General features: G+C 40.5%; 2 protein-coding genes across 2 annotated transcripts; one reads left to right on the top strand and one right to left on the bottom strand.

Moving 5' to 3' along the window:
* Nucleotides 1–2,240: 2,240 nt before the first annotated feature.
* c7h1orf174 (chromosome 7 C1orf174 homolog) lies at nucleotides 2,241–8,702 on the top strand. Its single transcript, XM_085781363.1, has 4 exons — nucleotides 2,241–2,310; nucleotides 4,130–4,201; nucleotides 5,335–5,706; nucleotides 7,078–8,702. The coding sequence occupies exons 1-4, from the start codon at nucleotides 2,299–2,301 to the stop codon at nucleotides 7,213–7,215; spliced, it is 594 nt and encodes a 197-aa protein (XP_085637489.1). The 5' UTR covers nucleotides 2,241–2,298; the 3' UTR covers nucleotides 7,216–8,702.
* A 2,110-nt stretch (nucleotides 8,703–10,812) lies between these two features.
* Nucleotides 10,813–15,109, bottom strand: dffb (DNA fragmentation factor, beta polypeptide (caspase-activated DNase)). Its single transcript, XM_085781362.1, has 7 exons — nucleotides 14,875–15,109; nucleotides 13,134–13,260; nucleotides 12,612–12,797; nucleotides 12,381–12,460; nucleotides 12,123–12,296; nucleotides 11,927–12,027; nucleotides 10,813–11,338 (listed from the first exon to the last, which is right to left on the bottom strand). The coding sequence occupies exons 1-7, from the start codon at nucleotides 14,995–14,997 to the stop codon at nucleotides 11,089–11,091; spliced, it is 1,041 nt and encodes a 346-aa protein (XP_085637488.1). The 5' UTR covers nucleotides 14,998–15,109; the 3' UTR covers nucleotides 10,813–11,088.
* Between the last annotated feature and the right edge of the window lie 733 nt (nucleotides 15,110–15,842).

Genomic DNA, 15,842 nt, shown 5'->3' with positions numbered 1-15,842 from the left:
ACTAGAAAAAGCATTTCCAAGAATGGAAATGGTGTGACTGCTGATAGCGACTGAACGCTGTTGCAGAATTAGCAAATAGTGCAAGCAGTGATCACCATACAAATGTTTGACCAAGGTCGGAATCGAACCCACAACCTCATGGTCATTAGACTTCCACTCTGCCTCTAGGCCACAGTACACACACAGTTGCAGAGACTGTTGTCTGTTAATGATCTGCACACAGTCAACATCAAGAAAGCTTGAGAGTCAAGCTTGAATGACTTAGAATGAAAATTTCTGTGAATTTCAGGCTGAGAGCAGCAGTTTCAACATGAAGCAAGTTATCAGAAGTCAACAGAGGACAACTGGGAAAATAGTTCACTGTAATTGTTGTTGAGGCAAGATTTGAACCGGCAACCTTCAGGTCTCCAGACCAGCAAGCTAACCACTAGGCTACAGACAGAGACAGTATGTGAGGGGTAAAGAAAACCTTTGATAAGAGGATCACTGGCTTCTGCTTAAAAAAAAAAGTAAGGAATCAAACCCATGACCTCATGATCAATAAACCTTTACTCTGCCACTTCGCCACAGAGAGCACAGACATAAGCATGTTTCAGACAGAGTTGTGGAGAATTCTCAGCATTGGGCTGAATGAGAGCAGAGAGCTCCCTGGCTGCATTTAAAAAATATTTAAAATTATTATCTAAGTCTCTTTGCATTTTTGACCAGAATTTTAGCCAGAAGACAAGTGTGGCTACAAAACTGGAGAAAATAATTTGTCTAGAGTTTAATTTGCAGAAAAAGTTAAATATTTTAAAAAGTATAAATAGTTAAAAAGAGGAAAAGTAACGCCGATAATGTTCAAAAAAAGCTGCACGTTTTGATATATGAATTGTTGAAATAGCACAACACCTAACACACTAACCATATGGCCACAGAGAACCTGTGTTACAATGAGCTTTATACTATGAGGAATCAAAGACTGTCCAATGACAGCTGAATAATTGGAATCAAAAGTCAAGCAATGATGTGAAATGGACTGAGGCAGGAATCGAACCCATGACCATATGATCACTAAGCCTTTACTCTGCCACTCGGCTACAGAGAGCACACTGCTTTCAAGACTGTTGTCATTCATTGTAATGTGATGATGTGCTGCAAACTGGTACGAGTAATCAAGGAGATAACAAACACCTGTAACCAATTGAAGGCGGGGGAGGAGAGCAGAATTCAACATAACATAACATGAATTCTTCCCTTGGATTCGAACCAGTGACCTTAGGGTTGGCAGGCAGTTACCCTAACCCTACACTACAGAGGAGTTGTCAAGAAGAGAGGTTGAGACTTTGATGAATGTGAGATTTTTCAATGATGCTTAAAACAAAAATAAATTAATATAAATTAGCCACACCAAGTAAGAAGAGGACTTTTTTGTGACCTGTGACTATTTTTTGGTGAATTAAAATGAATTAAAAAGCACTTAACAGCAAGTTACAAAGTTGAGCTCCTTCTCCTGCTGATGTGAAAAAAATGCATTGAGCTTAATGAGAGCAGAGAGCTCCCTGGCTGCATTTAAAAAATATTTAAAATTATTATCTAAGTCTCTTTGCATTTTTGACCAGAATTTTAGCCAGAAGACAAGTGTGGCTACAAAACTGGAGAAAATAATTTGTCTAGAGTTTAATTTGTGGCCGTGCTGACAGTTTAGCCAGAAAAACTCTAGAATGTTTTTTTGCCTCTCTCCACTCTGACACCACTCTGGCTCTGCTCGTTAGACGCAATACACACACATTATAAAGCTGAAAAAAATCAGAAAAAGTTAAATATTTGAAAAAGTATAAATAGTTAAAAAGAGAAAAGTAATGCCGATAAAGTTCAAAAGAAGCTGCACGTTTTGATATATGAATTGTTGAAATAGCACAAAGTATGAAGGACTAGAAGAAGACCGTAAAAAGGCGGAAGAAAATGGCCAAACAGAAGAACAATAGAAACGCACGCCCTGACATTTAGCCTCTTAAAGGCTGATCTGCTTTATTTTGGTAAGTAATCAAAGTCACAATAGTTTGCCCTGGTAAACACTCTGACCTGTGGCTGAACCTCGGTAGCAGGAAATAGACCGAGTCTGCTGCTCCGAGCCCACGGAGCCGAGCCGAGCCGAGCCGAGCCAAGCAGAGCGACGACGCTCATCGTGAAACGACCGCCTCTGTTTACAGCTAGCTTTGTTTTTGTTTTTAAAGCTAAACACGAACTAGGAGTCGAAAACGTCACTGGGCTTTTTTATCGGACTCGCCGAAAAACAGAGGCTGAACTCCGCCGCAGATGATTCACAGGGTGAGTGTTTATGATGAGTGTTTGTGTGAGTTGACCCACAGCAGCTAACGTTATCAACTAGTTAGTTAGCCGCTAGCTTCACGAACTCGTAGTTAGTTTACGTGTCTCTTGTTTCGATGTTTGGTTAGTTTCGGCGAGCCAGCAGAGCACGGCTCGTTGTTATCACAGACAGAGGTGAAACTGTTTCTTCCGCCATGTGACTCTGAGCCGCCCGTCTGTGATAAAAACCGTCTCCTTCACCGACACCGCACTCAGACCGACCGACTCTCCGTCTGGAGCTGGAGGATTAAAACTTCGGCTCCATCACCGGACATGTGGTGTCCTCTTCACAGCTGACACGTTAAGCGGTTTTTACAAACTTTGATTCGGCGCAGCTGAAATGTTGTTTAATGTAAAGTCAGTGTGATAAAGGTCGGGAGCAAACGGGGGGTTGAGTCGTGGCTTGTGAGCATCACGCTGGTTAAATTGACAATATTTTGGGCGGAGTTTGGTGTGAAGGAAACAGGGGCGGTGTTGGGCTCCAGCTCGGGGGGGGGGCCTGGTAGATTAAAATATACGTCTGTATGTACAATGTGTTTATAGAAACATTGGTTAATTTTATTACCTTCCATTAATAGAACATTTCTTTCTTTCTTTCTTGCTTGCTTGTATGAGGTAGTGTTTCCTTTACATTGAGGTTAGGACTAACATGAGCAGAGTGGTTTCACTTCCACCTGCACATCCTCTCTGGACAGCAAAACAACAATAACAACAACACACACAAAAAAACAACAGCATAGATTTTGTGTAACGTGCAAACAATTTAAAAAGAGTCAGTGTGGTTGAGTGTGCACGCAGATAACCTACCCGACTGAACTCACAAGTAAATGCAGAAACTACACTGTTTAAAAACAAGTTCACATGGTGGTATTTTACAGCCATTTGAAAGTTTATGGCTTTTTTTTTTTTACAGCGACTTCTGCTCATTCCTGCTGCTCCAGATGGTTCAGTGAAGAATCATCTGACAACCTCTAATGAAGAACAGTAAATAACAGTACTTAGTATGCGGGTTAAAGTTTCTCTGCAAACAAGCAAATAAAACAGTTTAAATGTTGCATTGGATAATGTGAGGCATGGGGAAGATTCAGTTCAGCAGCGACTCTCGGCTGTTGTGGTGTCACAAACCTGATCTTACCCTCTGAAAAGTACCCGGAGGATTTCAAGCACTGGAGTTGCAGAATCTGGGAGTCGGAGTCTATAAATATTGGTGTCAGTCAGACATATAAACATTTTAAAATGCACTGTCAGATGCACTCCTGATTTTTGTGTTTTTTATTTTACAGCAAAGATCTCACCAAAAGCACAATGCACAATATAACTAATATGCTAAAATGGTATGCATATAACAGATTAATAGAAGCAGCTATTTAAAGAACATGCCATGTGTAGATCATCTCTATCTGTTCAAGTTACAATAAAATCCTCCACACATCCACACTGGAAATCAAGAAGGCATGTAAATATGAAAATATAATGTACCAGTATATGAGTTAGTAAAAAATAGATATTTTGAATCTGTGATCTCACTGGACAGCTCCAGCACTGTCTTCCAAAACACATCATCTGTGGACATTCCCATAAACAGTGAAACAAAGAAGCTTTGTGACCGTTGTATTAAGTGCAAGTATCAGGGATGTTGGGATTAAAGTGATTTAATGAAATAGCTGCAAAGCAGTCACCACAGTGTTGCTGCTTTGAAACAGTTGTTTTCATTATCCTGCTATAATTGATTATTGCCACAAGCGATCAAACAAACCACAATATGCTGATTGTTTTGCAGATGCCTGGTCAACTTGGCGGCCTAAAGCCCAGAAAGAGGAAAATCACCTCTGAGGTCAAAGGCTCCAAAAAGGTTTGTGTTAATAGAACTGTAGTTATGTGATGCTGCCGTTTCTGACTGGGATTATAATACTAAATAATAACAATGGGCCTCATTCACGAACCGTTCTTAGGAACAAATTTGTTCTTAAGTCCTACTTACGAAGTTTTTACGAAGATTGTGGCATTCATGAATGTTTTCTTATCCAGAATTTGTTCTTAACTAAGAACAAAATCTACGAACAGTCAGGAGTATACTTACGCACTTTTAGGTGCTGAGACTTCTGCAAAAATAACCGATTATAGCGTTTTCTTTTGTTCTGCAGTTGTATGATATTATATGATTTGAATAAGAATTATTTTCTTATCTTTTATGATGTTTTTAATAATCATATATATTAATAATAATAATTGACAAATCATTGCAGTCTCTTAAAAAACATTATAGACACTTAATTCATATCAGTTGTTTTTTTTCTCTTTTTTGGGGGGGGGGGGGGGCATACAGCTGCTGATATGATTTTTTTTTTCCTAATTGTGGGCTGCAACAGTGCACACTACACACAACTGTTTTTTTTTCATAGGTGATAATATGATGATATTTATGATGGCACACGTGAGAGTGTGGTCTCTCTGATAACAACCGAAGAGCTGCATCCACTGCTGACGCTACTAAATACAGCCTAAATATAAATATAAAAATATAAACTAAATATAAGCCTTTTGTTTGTTTCTTTGTCTCATTCCTGCCGCAGTAGCGCCACTTCACTACTTAAGTTCTTTTTACGTTTGGAGTCTGGTGCTCCCTCCCAGATTTTCATTTGAGCATTTCAACTTTCCTTCTCACTTCACCTTCTCTGCTCAGGGCCTGTGGGTTCTGTGTGCACACGGCCCTGCAGTCTCATGCCCTTTTACTATGCTAATCCTATGTTAATTAGACTCACCTGGCACACGCCCTCAACTTACGAGGAGATGGCATTCATCAAGTAGGAACACAGCTGCGAACAATTCTGAGGCTTACGAACGCGTTGATGAATCTGTAGGGTTTTCTTAAGGAACTTCTTAAGAACAACTTAAGAAAGAATCTAAGAAGGTTCTTAAGAAGATATTGGTGAATGAGGCCCAATGCCCCAACTGACCCTGGTGACCTTTGACTTTGTGTGGCAGGTGTCTGCAGCCAGGAGGAGGTGTATGAAAGGCCCTAAGACGCCCTCGGCAGCACAGAGCGGCTCCAGCGGAGCGGCCGACCCTCTGGAGAGACGGCCTTACATCAGCTGTGAGTGCCACCAGGCCACCGGCAGGACGAGGTGCTCGGCATCGCCTGAGCTTGAGGGGCAGGAGGGCAAAGAGAACGAGCTGAGGACGGGTCTGGACGCGGACGTGGACGTGAACGCCTGCAGCAGAGTGAACGGCCTCGAGGACAAACATGAGCGGGAAGAGATGGATTATGAAGAAACAGAAATGACCTTCTTTCCAGACGACGACAGCAACCAGATTCTCCCTGTGGAGCAGTTCTTCGGAAACCTGGATGCTGTGCAGGTGAGGCAGATTAGGTTACTATGGTAACTAGCAACCTGTGTCGCTTCAGTGAATGAATAAAAAAAAATCATACTAACACAGTAAATAACTCAAATGAATAGAAACAATATAAATAAGACAATAACAGGAAGTGAGAAAACTGATGACTGGATGGTTGAAAGCAAAGGTAACTATAGCGTACAAAGATATAATAAGATGCTAAATTTTTTAAATATTTTTTTATATATAAATATATATAAACATATATATTTTTTTTTAAACTAAAAAATACTAAAAAGAAAATATATATAAATGAGATAAATAACTGGAAATATAAGTTGTGGTTTTATACACAATAATTCAGTAATAATAGAATCAATGGACCAACCAGTCAAATCTGGCCATGTTCTTCTTAAGAAGAGATGTTTGTTAGTTTTTCTGTTGCTACGTAGCTTAGTTAGCATCAGCAGCTGTTTGCTCACCAGTCAAGAAAAAACACAGTGAGTTCAGAAACAAACTTCATTTCTTTACTCACGTCTGTCTCCAGAGGTGGAAACAAACACTGACATCAACTCCTGTCTCTTGTCTCTAAAGTTAGCATGCTATCAGGTCAGCCTCAGCCCGTCACTTATAATAGCATTTATTTGAATAGGGACAGTGCATATTAATGAACATTAGTATAACTAAAAAAAATACTGCTGTAAATATGCCGGATTATAGCCAGGCGGCTAATTTGCGTCCGACATCCCTAATAAATAAATAAAATACAGCAGTACACCACAAGGAATAAAAACAAAACAATAAATACAATACATATAGCAAAATACATAAAAGTGTACTACACAGACAAGAAAGACAAAACAATAAAAACAATGTTAGACATGAAAGACTTCCAGTCTGTACTGAAAGCGCAGCGCTGCTCAGACACTGTTTTACAACCTCCCGTCTTGTTCATACAAAGATGGGCAAAATTCTCTTTATTCAATAAACTCCACCTTCTGCTGCTGACAAGAAACAACAGCACAGAAAACATGAGCCCCCCCTTTTATAGTAAATAAACATATTACGAAACACCAGAAGAGTTGAGATTAACTCAAATCTTTTGAGCAAAAAATAATTGTTTGCATCATAACAGACAACCTTTTACTTTCATTCATAAAAACAGCCCCAAACACTGGTTTGATTTGTTATGTTCTGCTTCTTGTTCACCTCAGGATTGATGTTTTTAAGAATTAAAAGTGATGAGTAATAAGAGAGAACAGATGGAGTGATCACAGCCCTAACGTCAAGCATCTTGCAGCTGCTCAGAAACCGACACCTCATCAGTTTGATCTGATGCCTCCTGGTTGAAAATGATGAAGTAACTCCAAACATGAACTTCTTATGTCACAGGACTTTCCTCAGAGACCGTCGGCGACCTCGGCCCGGGTCCACAGGGAGAACCGGCGGCGACATTACTACGCCAGAGAGGACAGTGATGAAGAGGAGGCAGGCTTCAGCACGCAGCAGGACGACAGAGGAGGCAGCTAGTGATGAGAAACTGTGGCGGTCTCACAGCGACGTCTGAGGAGATGACGTAAAAAAACCTCCCAACAGCACTTAGGAAAAATCAGCCAAATGACTCTGAACCTGCCTCCAGCACGTCGCCGCCAAGCGCTGGATGTGGATGTTGCACAAAGAAGCCAAAAAGTTTTCCAACCACAGCACCTGGCTGATACCTCAGTACTCTATTTCCTTTGACAGTTCTTTCAAACACAACTGCAGCAAAGAGATTCATCGCCTTGAAAAGTGATAGTTGAATTATTTATTGTTAAATTACGCTCACACAAGGTTCAATTCACCAGGACTTAACCTTGAGGGTGTGTTTGGTGTTGACAGCACTTTATATTGACCAATCAGTGCACAGACCGTGTAATGCTCGAGATCAATTGAGAAATGCCAAATACAGTGCTGCACTAAAGTTTGAGACTAAACAACATTTTATTTTTTCCAACATTTACAATTTAAAAGGTTAAAAATTTCAAATATTAAAGAGTTCATGTGACGAGGGAGGAGGGAACACACAGGTCAGAGATTTAATATCATAAATTCATTGTTTCCGATGAATGTTGTGTCAGTAGTTTTCAGAATAAGGGTCATTGCTCACCAAGTGTCCTAGGCTGCGTTCATACTGTTATATCGTATATTTTATTTTGAAAATAGCTTTTTAAGACAAAAACAATATCCATCTAGACTTTAAAACACCTGAAAACATAGGCAGACCTGAGCAATCACCCGCACAGAGCACATCCCAGCCGTGTTAACAGGAAGTAGATAGTTGCAAAAAAATACTTCTGCAGCTGCAGCAAAGAAAACAAGCTCAGTAACACTTTAATTTGCAGTTTTTAATTGCCGCTACTTTTGCTGTTACTTTAACCGCTAGTGCTTAAGTGTGAATGATCACTGTGTAGCCACTGTGACAATGTAGAAAAACAGACATGTTTTAAAAGAAAACTGCAGCAGTGTGGACATAGCCTCATATTCCTGCTCAGTGAGTCTTTGTCTGCTCAGTTTTTTTTTCTTTGGCAGCTTCATAACATAAAATACATCCGTCGGTATATAAACATATCTCACATAATTTGTATCAATGCAGCTAATTGTTTTCCCTGATGCAGTTCCTATTAAGTTCACATTTGTAGAAAAGACAAACAAAACATTTATAGTTAAATAAAAACACACTGAAGTTTCTGATTAACTGAGAATAACTTAGATCTGACTTTGAAAAAGTGAAATCAGAGTGGAAGTCATTGTGCTCATTAAGTTTCTCTTCTGATCGTCCAACACATGTTTTATATAATTGTACAGTACTGCCTTATTTATGCAAAAAATGCTTCTTTCATATTCTACTACTGTATTCAGCTTTGTGACTGATTGAATGCCTTGTACAGTTGTTGTAGGAAACAGTCATTGTAGCCAGTTGCAGCATTTTACATCACCGTGCCAACAAAAAGAACAAATAAATGTTTTTCATGATTTCACTTCCGTGTTATAATTAACTCAATGAGGTATAAATAAAATTGGGAGTTCACCTTGTTTCTAAAAAGCTCCTTAGATATTCACAGATACACTGTGTTGTCATAGTACAGAAGCTGAAAAAAAAAGTATTTTGTTTTCTTAGGCGCGTTTCCAATGCAGGAACTTCGGGGTAATCTTACGGGGCCAGCCCCGTTGGTGCGTGTCTCCACTTCCACAAGTCCCTGCCTGGGGGTAGGTACTTGGATCGGCCCTGAACCCAACGTTACTAAAAACGGAAAAACGGCCGGAAAAAAGAGAGAATAACTCAGTAAAAGATGAGAGTAGCAGTAGGCCTGGTAAAAAAAAGAGTGGTAAATAGGCGATCGCGGGATTACGTGACGATCGAGATGGCATTTTTTCATTTTTTAAGAAAGCGTCTATACTGACAGAAAAAAACAACAACAAGAGCAGTAAAAAAAACGCTGCACAACGACCACGCAATGATCGAAACTGTTGCACGTCGCCATAAGAGCCTGGGTCCTGTCTGCAGTGGAGACACAGCCACCGAGAGGAGTGGACGGTTCCTGTAGAAGTTCCTACCCCCTCCTTTTACCAGGAACTCCTGCAGTGGAAACGCGGCTATTATGTTATCTATGGTGGCCCTGAGAGTTCAATGCAGTGTAATAAAAAAAAATACATGTGAAGATACAAATCTGCTACAAATTTAGAAAACAACTTGCATCAACATACTCTGCAAAAACTCAACAAAACAGTCGTGTTTCTGGGGACACAGAAAACTGATGGACTAAGGCACTTCAGTTCATTGCCTCTTGAATTTGGAAGTTGGCAATCTGTTAGTGGTAGGGGTGTAACGGTATATGTATTCGTCCCGTGCCGTCACGGTATGGGGGTCACGGTTCGGTGCACACAGTCACACGACGAATACGTCTGAATGAATATTAAAAAAAAAAAAAGTCGAGTCCTCACTCGAATCCAGGTGGCGGTAATGAGCCTCGAAGCTGCCTGCAGCCGTCATAGCAGACGAAGAAGAGAAGTGATGAGAGCGTGAAGTTAGAGGAGGAGAGCTGTCTGCTTCATTCATGTCACTGTGGCTTCTCAATGAAACAAACGGCGGCGGCGGCGGCGGCTCGCGACCATAATACATCCATGCTCGCGACTGGTCCACCGGACAAAGTCCGTCGGCGATGTTTCACGGATGCGCGGTGCGTCGCTAGAAACGCATCAAACACGTAGCGCATGTTCAACCCGATATGTCAATCACTGGTGCAAGTAAAAAGACAAGTTGTGTGCAACAACTTATCCCGCAGCTTTTAAGCCTCTTGACATGAACACAGACAGGTGAGGAGAAAAGGAGGCCGCACACTATATATAATCAGACACATTTTGTCTGATGAAGGGCTGACGCCCGAAACGTGTGAGTGACATTAAACTGTCACGGGAGCTTTTAACTAGTGTGCGGTCTCCTTTTTTCCTTACCTGTGTCTTTCTTGGTGATCCAGCGATCCAGTCTTCAGTTTTTTGGGGGATATGCGTGTAGCTGCCTAATATGTTTTATGAACACAGGCAGGACCAGAAACATCACCAAAGTAACTGCTAGTCTAATTTAACTGTGTAAACCAACATTGATGTCAGTTTATTGTTTTGTTTTTTTAATAATATTTTTTTTAATAATAATAATTTAATAATTCGAATAATAGTTGCCAGTTGTCAAGTGCACGTTTTTTTTCCTCTAGAATTAATGAATGGCATTATAACACTCCTAATGCACTTGTTTTATTTTGTAGGCCTATTCTTTTTTCTTTTAACTTTTATAACACAAGACAGATTTTAGTTTTACATTCAATTAGTGTCTGTTGTACCGAAACCGTACCGAACCGTGACCCCTGAACCGAGGTACGTACCGAACCGTGACTTTTGTGTACCGTTACACCCCTAGTTAGTGGTGTTTGGAAAATAAGGTGAGATTGTTTAGTTTATTATAATGCCAATATCACATGTTTGATGTTTCTGACATGATTGCTAATATGTACTGTTAGCTTTGCATTAGCCTATAGCTACTAGCCGTCACTTTTTTGGGTCCCAAGAAACACTTATGCTGTGTTGTTTTTGCACCTCGTTGTCAAATTGATGAAGTTCTTTTCTGAAATTGTAGCACGTTTTTGTCTTTGTGTGATTTTTCATGTAGCATCTCATTATAACAAAGCTCGTTATACCGAGATAACGATCCTGTTATCTGGGAACAACGCAGAAATGACACTGTCTTTTCATAGAAGACCATTGTCAGATCTGACCTCTAACTAACAAGTTCTACATCTCGTTATCTTGAGATAAAATATCTGCGTGTGGCCTCTCTCAGCTTCCGTACACATAGATAAATACTTAAAATTTTCACTTTAGACGCCTCTTCTTGCCTTTGTCCGTCTGCTTCCTATTGTTTGCGTCGCTGCTTCGTTTGAAAACTTTCTTGTCGTCACACAGCAGGTTGTGAGCTCCCTTCTTGTGGCACACGATGTGAACCAGCTTCAGGTTTTCCCTGGTGAACAGTAGGCGGTAGAAATAGCTTAGGTTGATGTCGGCCATCTTGTGATTCTGCAGAGCCTCCAGCAGAGCGGGAATGACCGTCCTCTTCTTCTCTATCCTGATGCCGACACAAAGAGGAAATGTTAGGGAGCATGGAGTCTGCTGAACCAGGCGGGTCAATCGTTAAAATAGTGATTTGTTTTAACATAAAATCCTTCTGCCAACTTTTTACATTCACAATACTGTGTGTGAAATGACATGAAAAGCAGGATAAACTAAAACATAAAGGTATGCTGATGTGTATCAATGCACAAAAGCAAATTATTTGGAGTATAAAAATTAATCTACAGAGGAGAAATGACAGCTATGAATGAATAATTTTACTTAACATGCACAGAACATGTGTGAAGCAACAGGGAGGCACAGTATCCAAGTACATTTACTTGAGTAATGCACTATATTATATTAATATTTCAGTATCTTGTCACTTCTGACTTCACTACATTTCTATCAAGGACTTTAGCTTGGAAACAGCTTCTAGTCAATAGATACTTTTTTTTTTGGAAAATATGACAGACCACACAATGTGGGGAATGATTCTTAAATAGATAAAGATATTAATATAATTCTGGATATTAATAATATTCTGGATGTTGTTATATTTTTGATATATTTTTTGGCTCCTGGACAGTGAAAAGTTTCTGACCTGTGGTCCAGGTTCCAGGTGCTGAAGACGATCCTGCTCTCTCTGCTGCCGTACGGGTTGATGGAGTGAAGGGACTTACACATGCTCTGGTCAAACGACCCCTGAGGAAGACAATGGTGTAAATACCAGTGATCAGTTCAGTCTGGTGATCTGTGTGTGTCACTCAATCATTCAGGTCTGTCTGGTCGACTCGTACCTGACAGGTGAACCAGCCCTCCCGGGTGCAGAGTCGATCCGGCTGCTTCTCCGTCCTGCTGAAGTACGAGCCGTTGTATCTGTCGGCTCTCAGCATCTCCACCAGGCTGCTGGCCGCCTTCACGAACTCAGCCTTGACTTTAGCTTTCTGGATGCTTCTGGTTGCAGCTTCCACCTGAGACCACAGACCAACACTTGACTGACTGACTGAGTTATTGACTGAGTGACTGACTGACAGAGCCTCAGCCCACAGACCTACCTCCTTCATGTAGCCTCGTATCCTGCTCTCACAGTTGAACTTCATGTAGGACGACTTTGTCTTGAACCGAGTGTCGATGCCTGAAATGAAAATGAGTTCATGTCAACTTCATAACACATTACAACACATTACCTACCTACCCACCCACCCACCCATTCATCTCCCTAAACCAACCAACCAAGTGTTTTAAAACGAGAGACTGAGACCATCATCTCGATGACTCCTTCGTACCTGTGAACCAATCCTCATCCTCCCCTCTGCTCTCCAGCTCTGACCTGTCCTCCAGGTTCTGCAGCAGGTCCGTCAGGATCTTGCGGCTCTTTGGAGAGCGCTCATCAGACAGGAGACCCCTCGCCTCCTTGATGATGTCATCGCCGTAACGGTCTGTGATCAGTAACCGGCTGATGTCACACACGACTGAAATCACAACACACAGGGTCAGAGATGAAGCACCTGAATATTACTGACAATGATAATGATGATGATTTATTTATCTACTGGTATTACTGATAACACTGGTAGCGGTACCTATATGTGTTATCTTCACTGTGACAATCAGTATAACCATTATCTACAGGTATAACTGTTATTGTTGTTATGGTTACAACAAAACAAAATGTTGGTTTCTCTCTATAATAAACAGCAGCTTCACCTTATTCTGTAAGGACCCTTCTGAGAATGTACATTATGATTTGGTAAATGAAAAACAATTAAGGAATTGAATTGATTGATTGTTTATATTGTTATACCCACCCCCGCTCCACGTCTGCTCCTTGGAGAGAAGCACCAGCTCAGTGTGGTCGGGCAGAGTCAAGAAGAATTCCTCCGTCACTTTTGTCCCATCAGAGTACAAACAAACGTGTGCACCAGTGAGCGGCAACTGAGAATGTAATAACATAACAATAATAATGGATGCTATTTCAATTTCAAGTGAGATGTATAATATAAAGGGAGGTAACAAAAAACAAAAAACAGAAATAACAACAATGCAATGCAAATTTCCAACAATGCAGGAAATTATCATAGAATAAAATGACATACCAGTAAAACAGCTTAATGTATACAAATAAATAGAAAGATAAATGAATAAAATGATGTTAAATGCCTAAAGATGTGGGTCTTGGGTTTACTGTGGTGCACAGAATAAAGTTCAGTTTTCTGATAAGAGACTATTTCTTATTTTTATTTCACAGTGTCCACACAATCTGGAGACGTGACAACAGGACAGTGAGGACACTGTGATGATCTTGTGACTAAATGTTGCCTGGGACAGAGTCTGCTCTGATTACAAGGATATGGATAGAGATAAAGATGCAGACAGATGTTCACTCAGAGCAGAAGAGACATCTCCACACAGCACATAGCTTTTTGGCTGGATTTTGAATACTTTTAAACTGACATCTTATGACAAATTGTTATGTGTCAGACCTGCTCTCATCTAAGGGACAAATATGCTGCCTGATGTCCTGTTTAACTCTGTTAAACTCTGCCCCAAAGTCTCAACTGAAAACCAAAGATTTGACTTGACTCATCTGAGATCTGGTGTTTTACCACGCATGGTTAAAACCGGGAAGTTTGTGAATTTAGAAGAAGAAAGGCTGTTCGAGATAATGAGTTTCATTTTGTTTTCTTTTGCGCTTTTTATGTTGAATTGCACGGGGTTTTCTTTAGTCGAATTAAATAAATAGTCGAGGTCAATGGTCAAGAAATCTTATTCTCAAAACATATGCGGACAGGTTTGTTTGACACAAGACCCCCCCCCAAAAAATCACACATCATCAATTGTATTTATTTTTTTAGGTGAAAGGGAAGCATAATCATTCATGTTGAAATCACAAAGTCTGTCTGTATAATCACAGTGTGATGTTTTTGTATGGTGCAGCAGTAGTTTCTACAGTTTTTTTCTTTTACTTTTGCTTTTCATTTCTACAGTTTTTTTCTTTTACTTTTCTTTTCTTGCCTTGCTAATGGACTCTTGGCCTCTGCTCTGAGTCTTTTATTGATTTGTTTTTATGTTACTATAATACTTTGTAACTCTGATTTGCTATGAAGTGCAATCAAGTTGTTATTACAGTTATTACTATGACTTGGAACATCTGGAACACACAGTAACTCCTCTGCACTGTCTCTGTGAACTTCTCTGACCTCTCGTCGTGCTGTTCTGTAAATAACATTAATAATGTTGAGTCTTATCTAAATGCAGATAACTGTGACGTGTCAGGATCATCGTGTAACATCATAAGAAGATAAGTTTAGCTCTGTCAGTTTCTTATGTTCGTCACATCTGGTGCAGGATACAGAGTCTGACCCTGAACTGGACCGGCCTCGTGCCTATGTAGGACAGCAGTTAATTAAACAGATAAAGCTTTGTCCCCAGACACTAAAATTATGTTAATAGCAACTTTTACTAGTCAATTTATCGACAGCTGTGTATCGCTGCAACAGAGAGAAGAGGAGCAAGTTAAAAACAGCTGTTGAACACACACGGACTCACCTGTAGAGTCTTACAGCCTTTCTTAATCAGCTCCTTCAGGTCTTTAGCAGCCACTCCATATTTCCTGTTTTCACTAAAACTCCTGATTTTCACAGGTTTACTTTTACGAAAAAGTCCAAACATCTTCCAGAGCGATAGATCAGATGATCAAAATACGACTTTACATTAGGTATGTAATGCCAATTACAGTCTATGCTCTGATCTCAGCGCGGCAGCTCGGTTTGTAACTACCGCTTCCTCTTCCTCTTCAGGCGAACAGCGCGCAGTGACGGCGCCTTACCGCCCTCTGGTGGGTGAAGTGAGGCGCTGCAGCTTTTCATCATTGCTTCCAGTGCTTTTATCTTTAGTTTCTACTGTGGACGTTATTATTTTACCGTATTTTGTGTGCTTTCTTGACGGGCGTTGATTTGCCTCTCTGCTCTGTGTCTTGCTTGTTCGATGCTCTGCAAAGCAGGCCTACATGGCAACGTGAGGATTACCATGGCAACTGATGCACCACGACGGAAAATACCAACTGGAAGGTTTGGAGGATATCTTCGAAATTATGATTGAACATTTAGTTTACCATAAAATGATTCTTTACATTACATTTATTTAATTTTAGCTATTCTTACACCAAATATACAGTAGTCATGTATTAACCTTTAATCCAGAATAATGCTGATGGAAACATTATCTGCGCGAGTAACCCCTTTGCGTTAAATGGTTCAGTCCGATTTCAATATGGCGACCGCGTGTTTGAAAATCTTAACGGGTGGAAAAGAAAAATCTTCAGTGTAATACTTGTGTACACGTCACGTTTTTTACTCTCTCCTTTGCCATGTTGTGGTAGTATGTCTGTTGACTAAAGAACATGGTGAAAACAGAAGATGTATCCAACGTGGCGGGCGGCTGGAAGGAAGTGTTTGACAGGAGCCGGTTTGTTCCCCCACCGAGCCAAACAGTCCGCCTGGCCGCGGAGAGCCACC

The sequence above is a fragment of the Trachurus japonicus genome, chromosome 7 (genome assembly GCF_045865225.1).
Source record: "Trachurus japonicus isolate A0001 chromosome 7, Traja_1.0".
Classification (NCBI taxonomy): Eukaryota; Metazoa; Chordata; class Actinopteri; order Carangiformes; family Carangidae; genus Trachurus; species Trachurus japonicus.
This window is presented reverse-complemented; position numbering and strand designations above follow the sequence as displayed.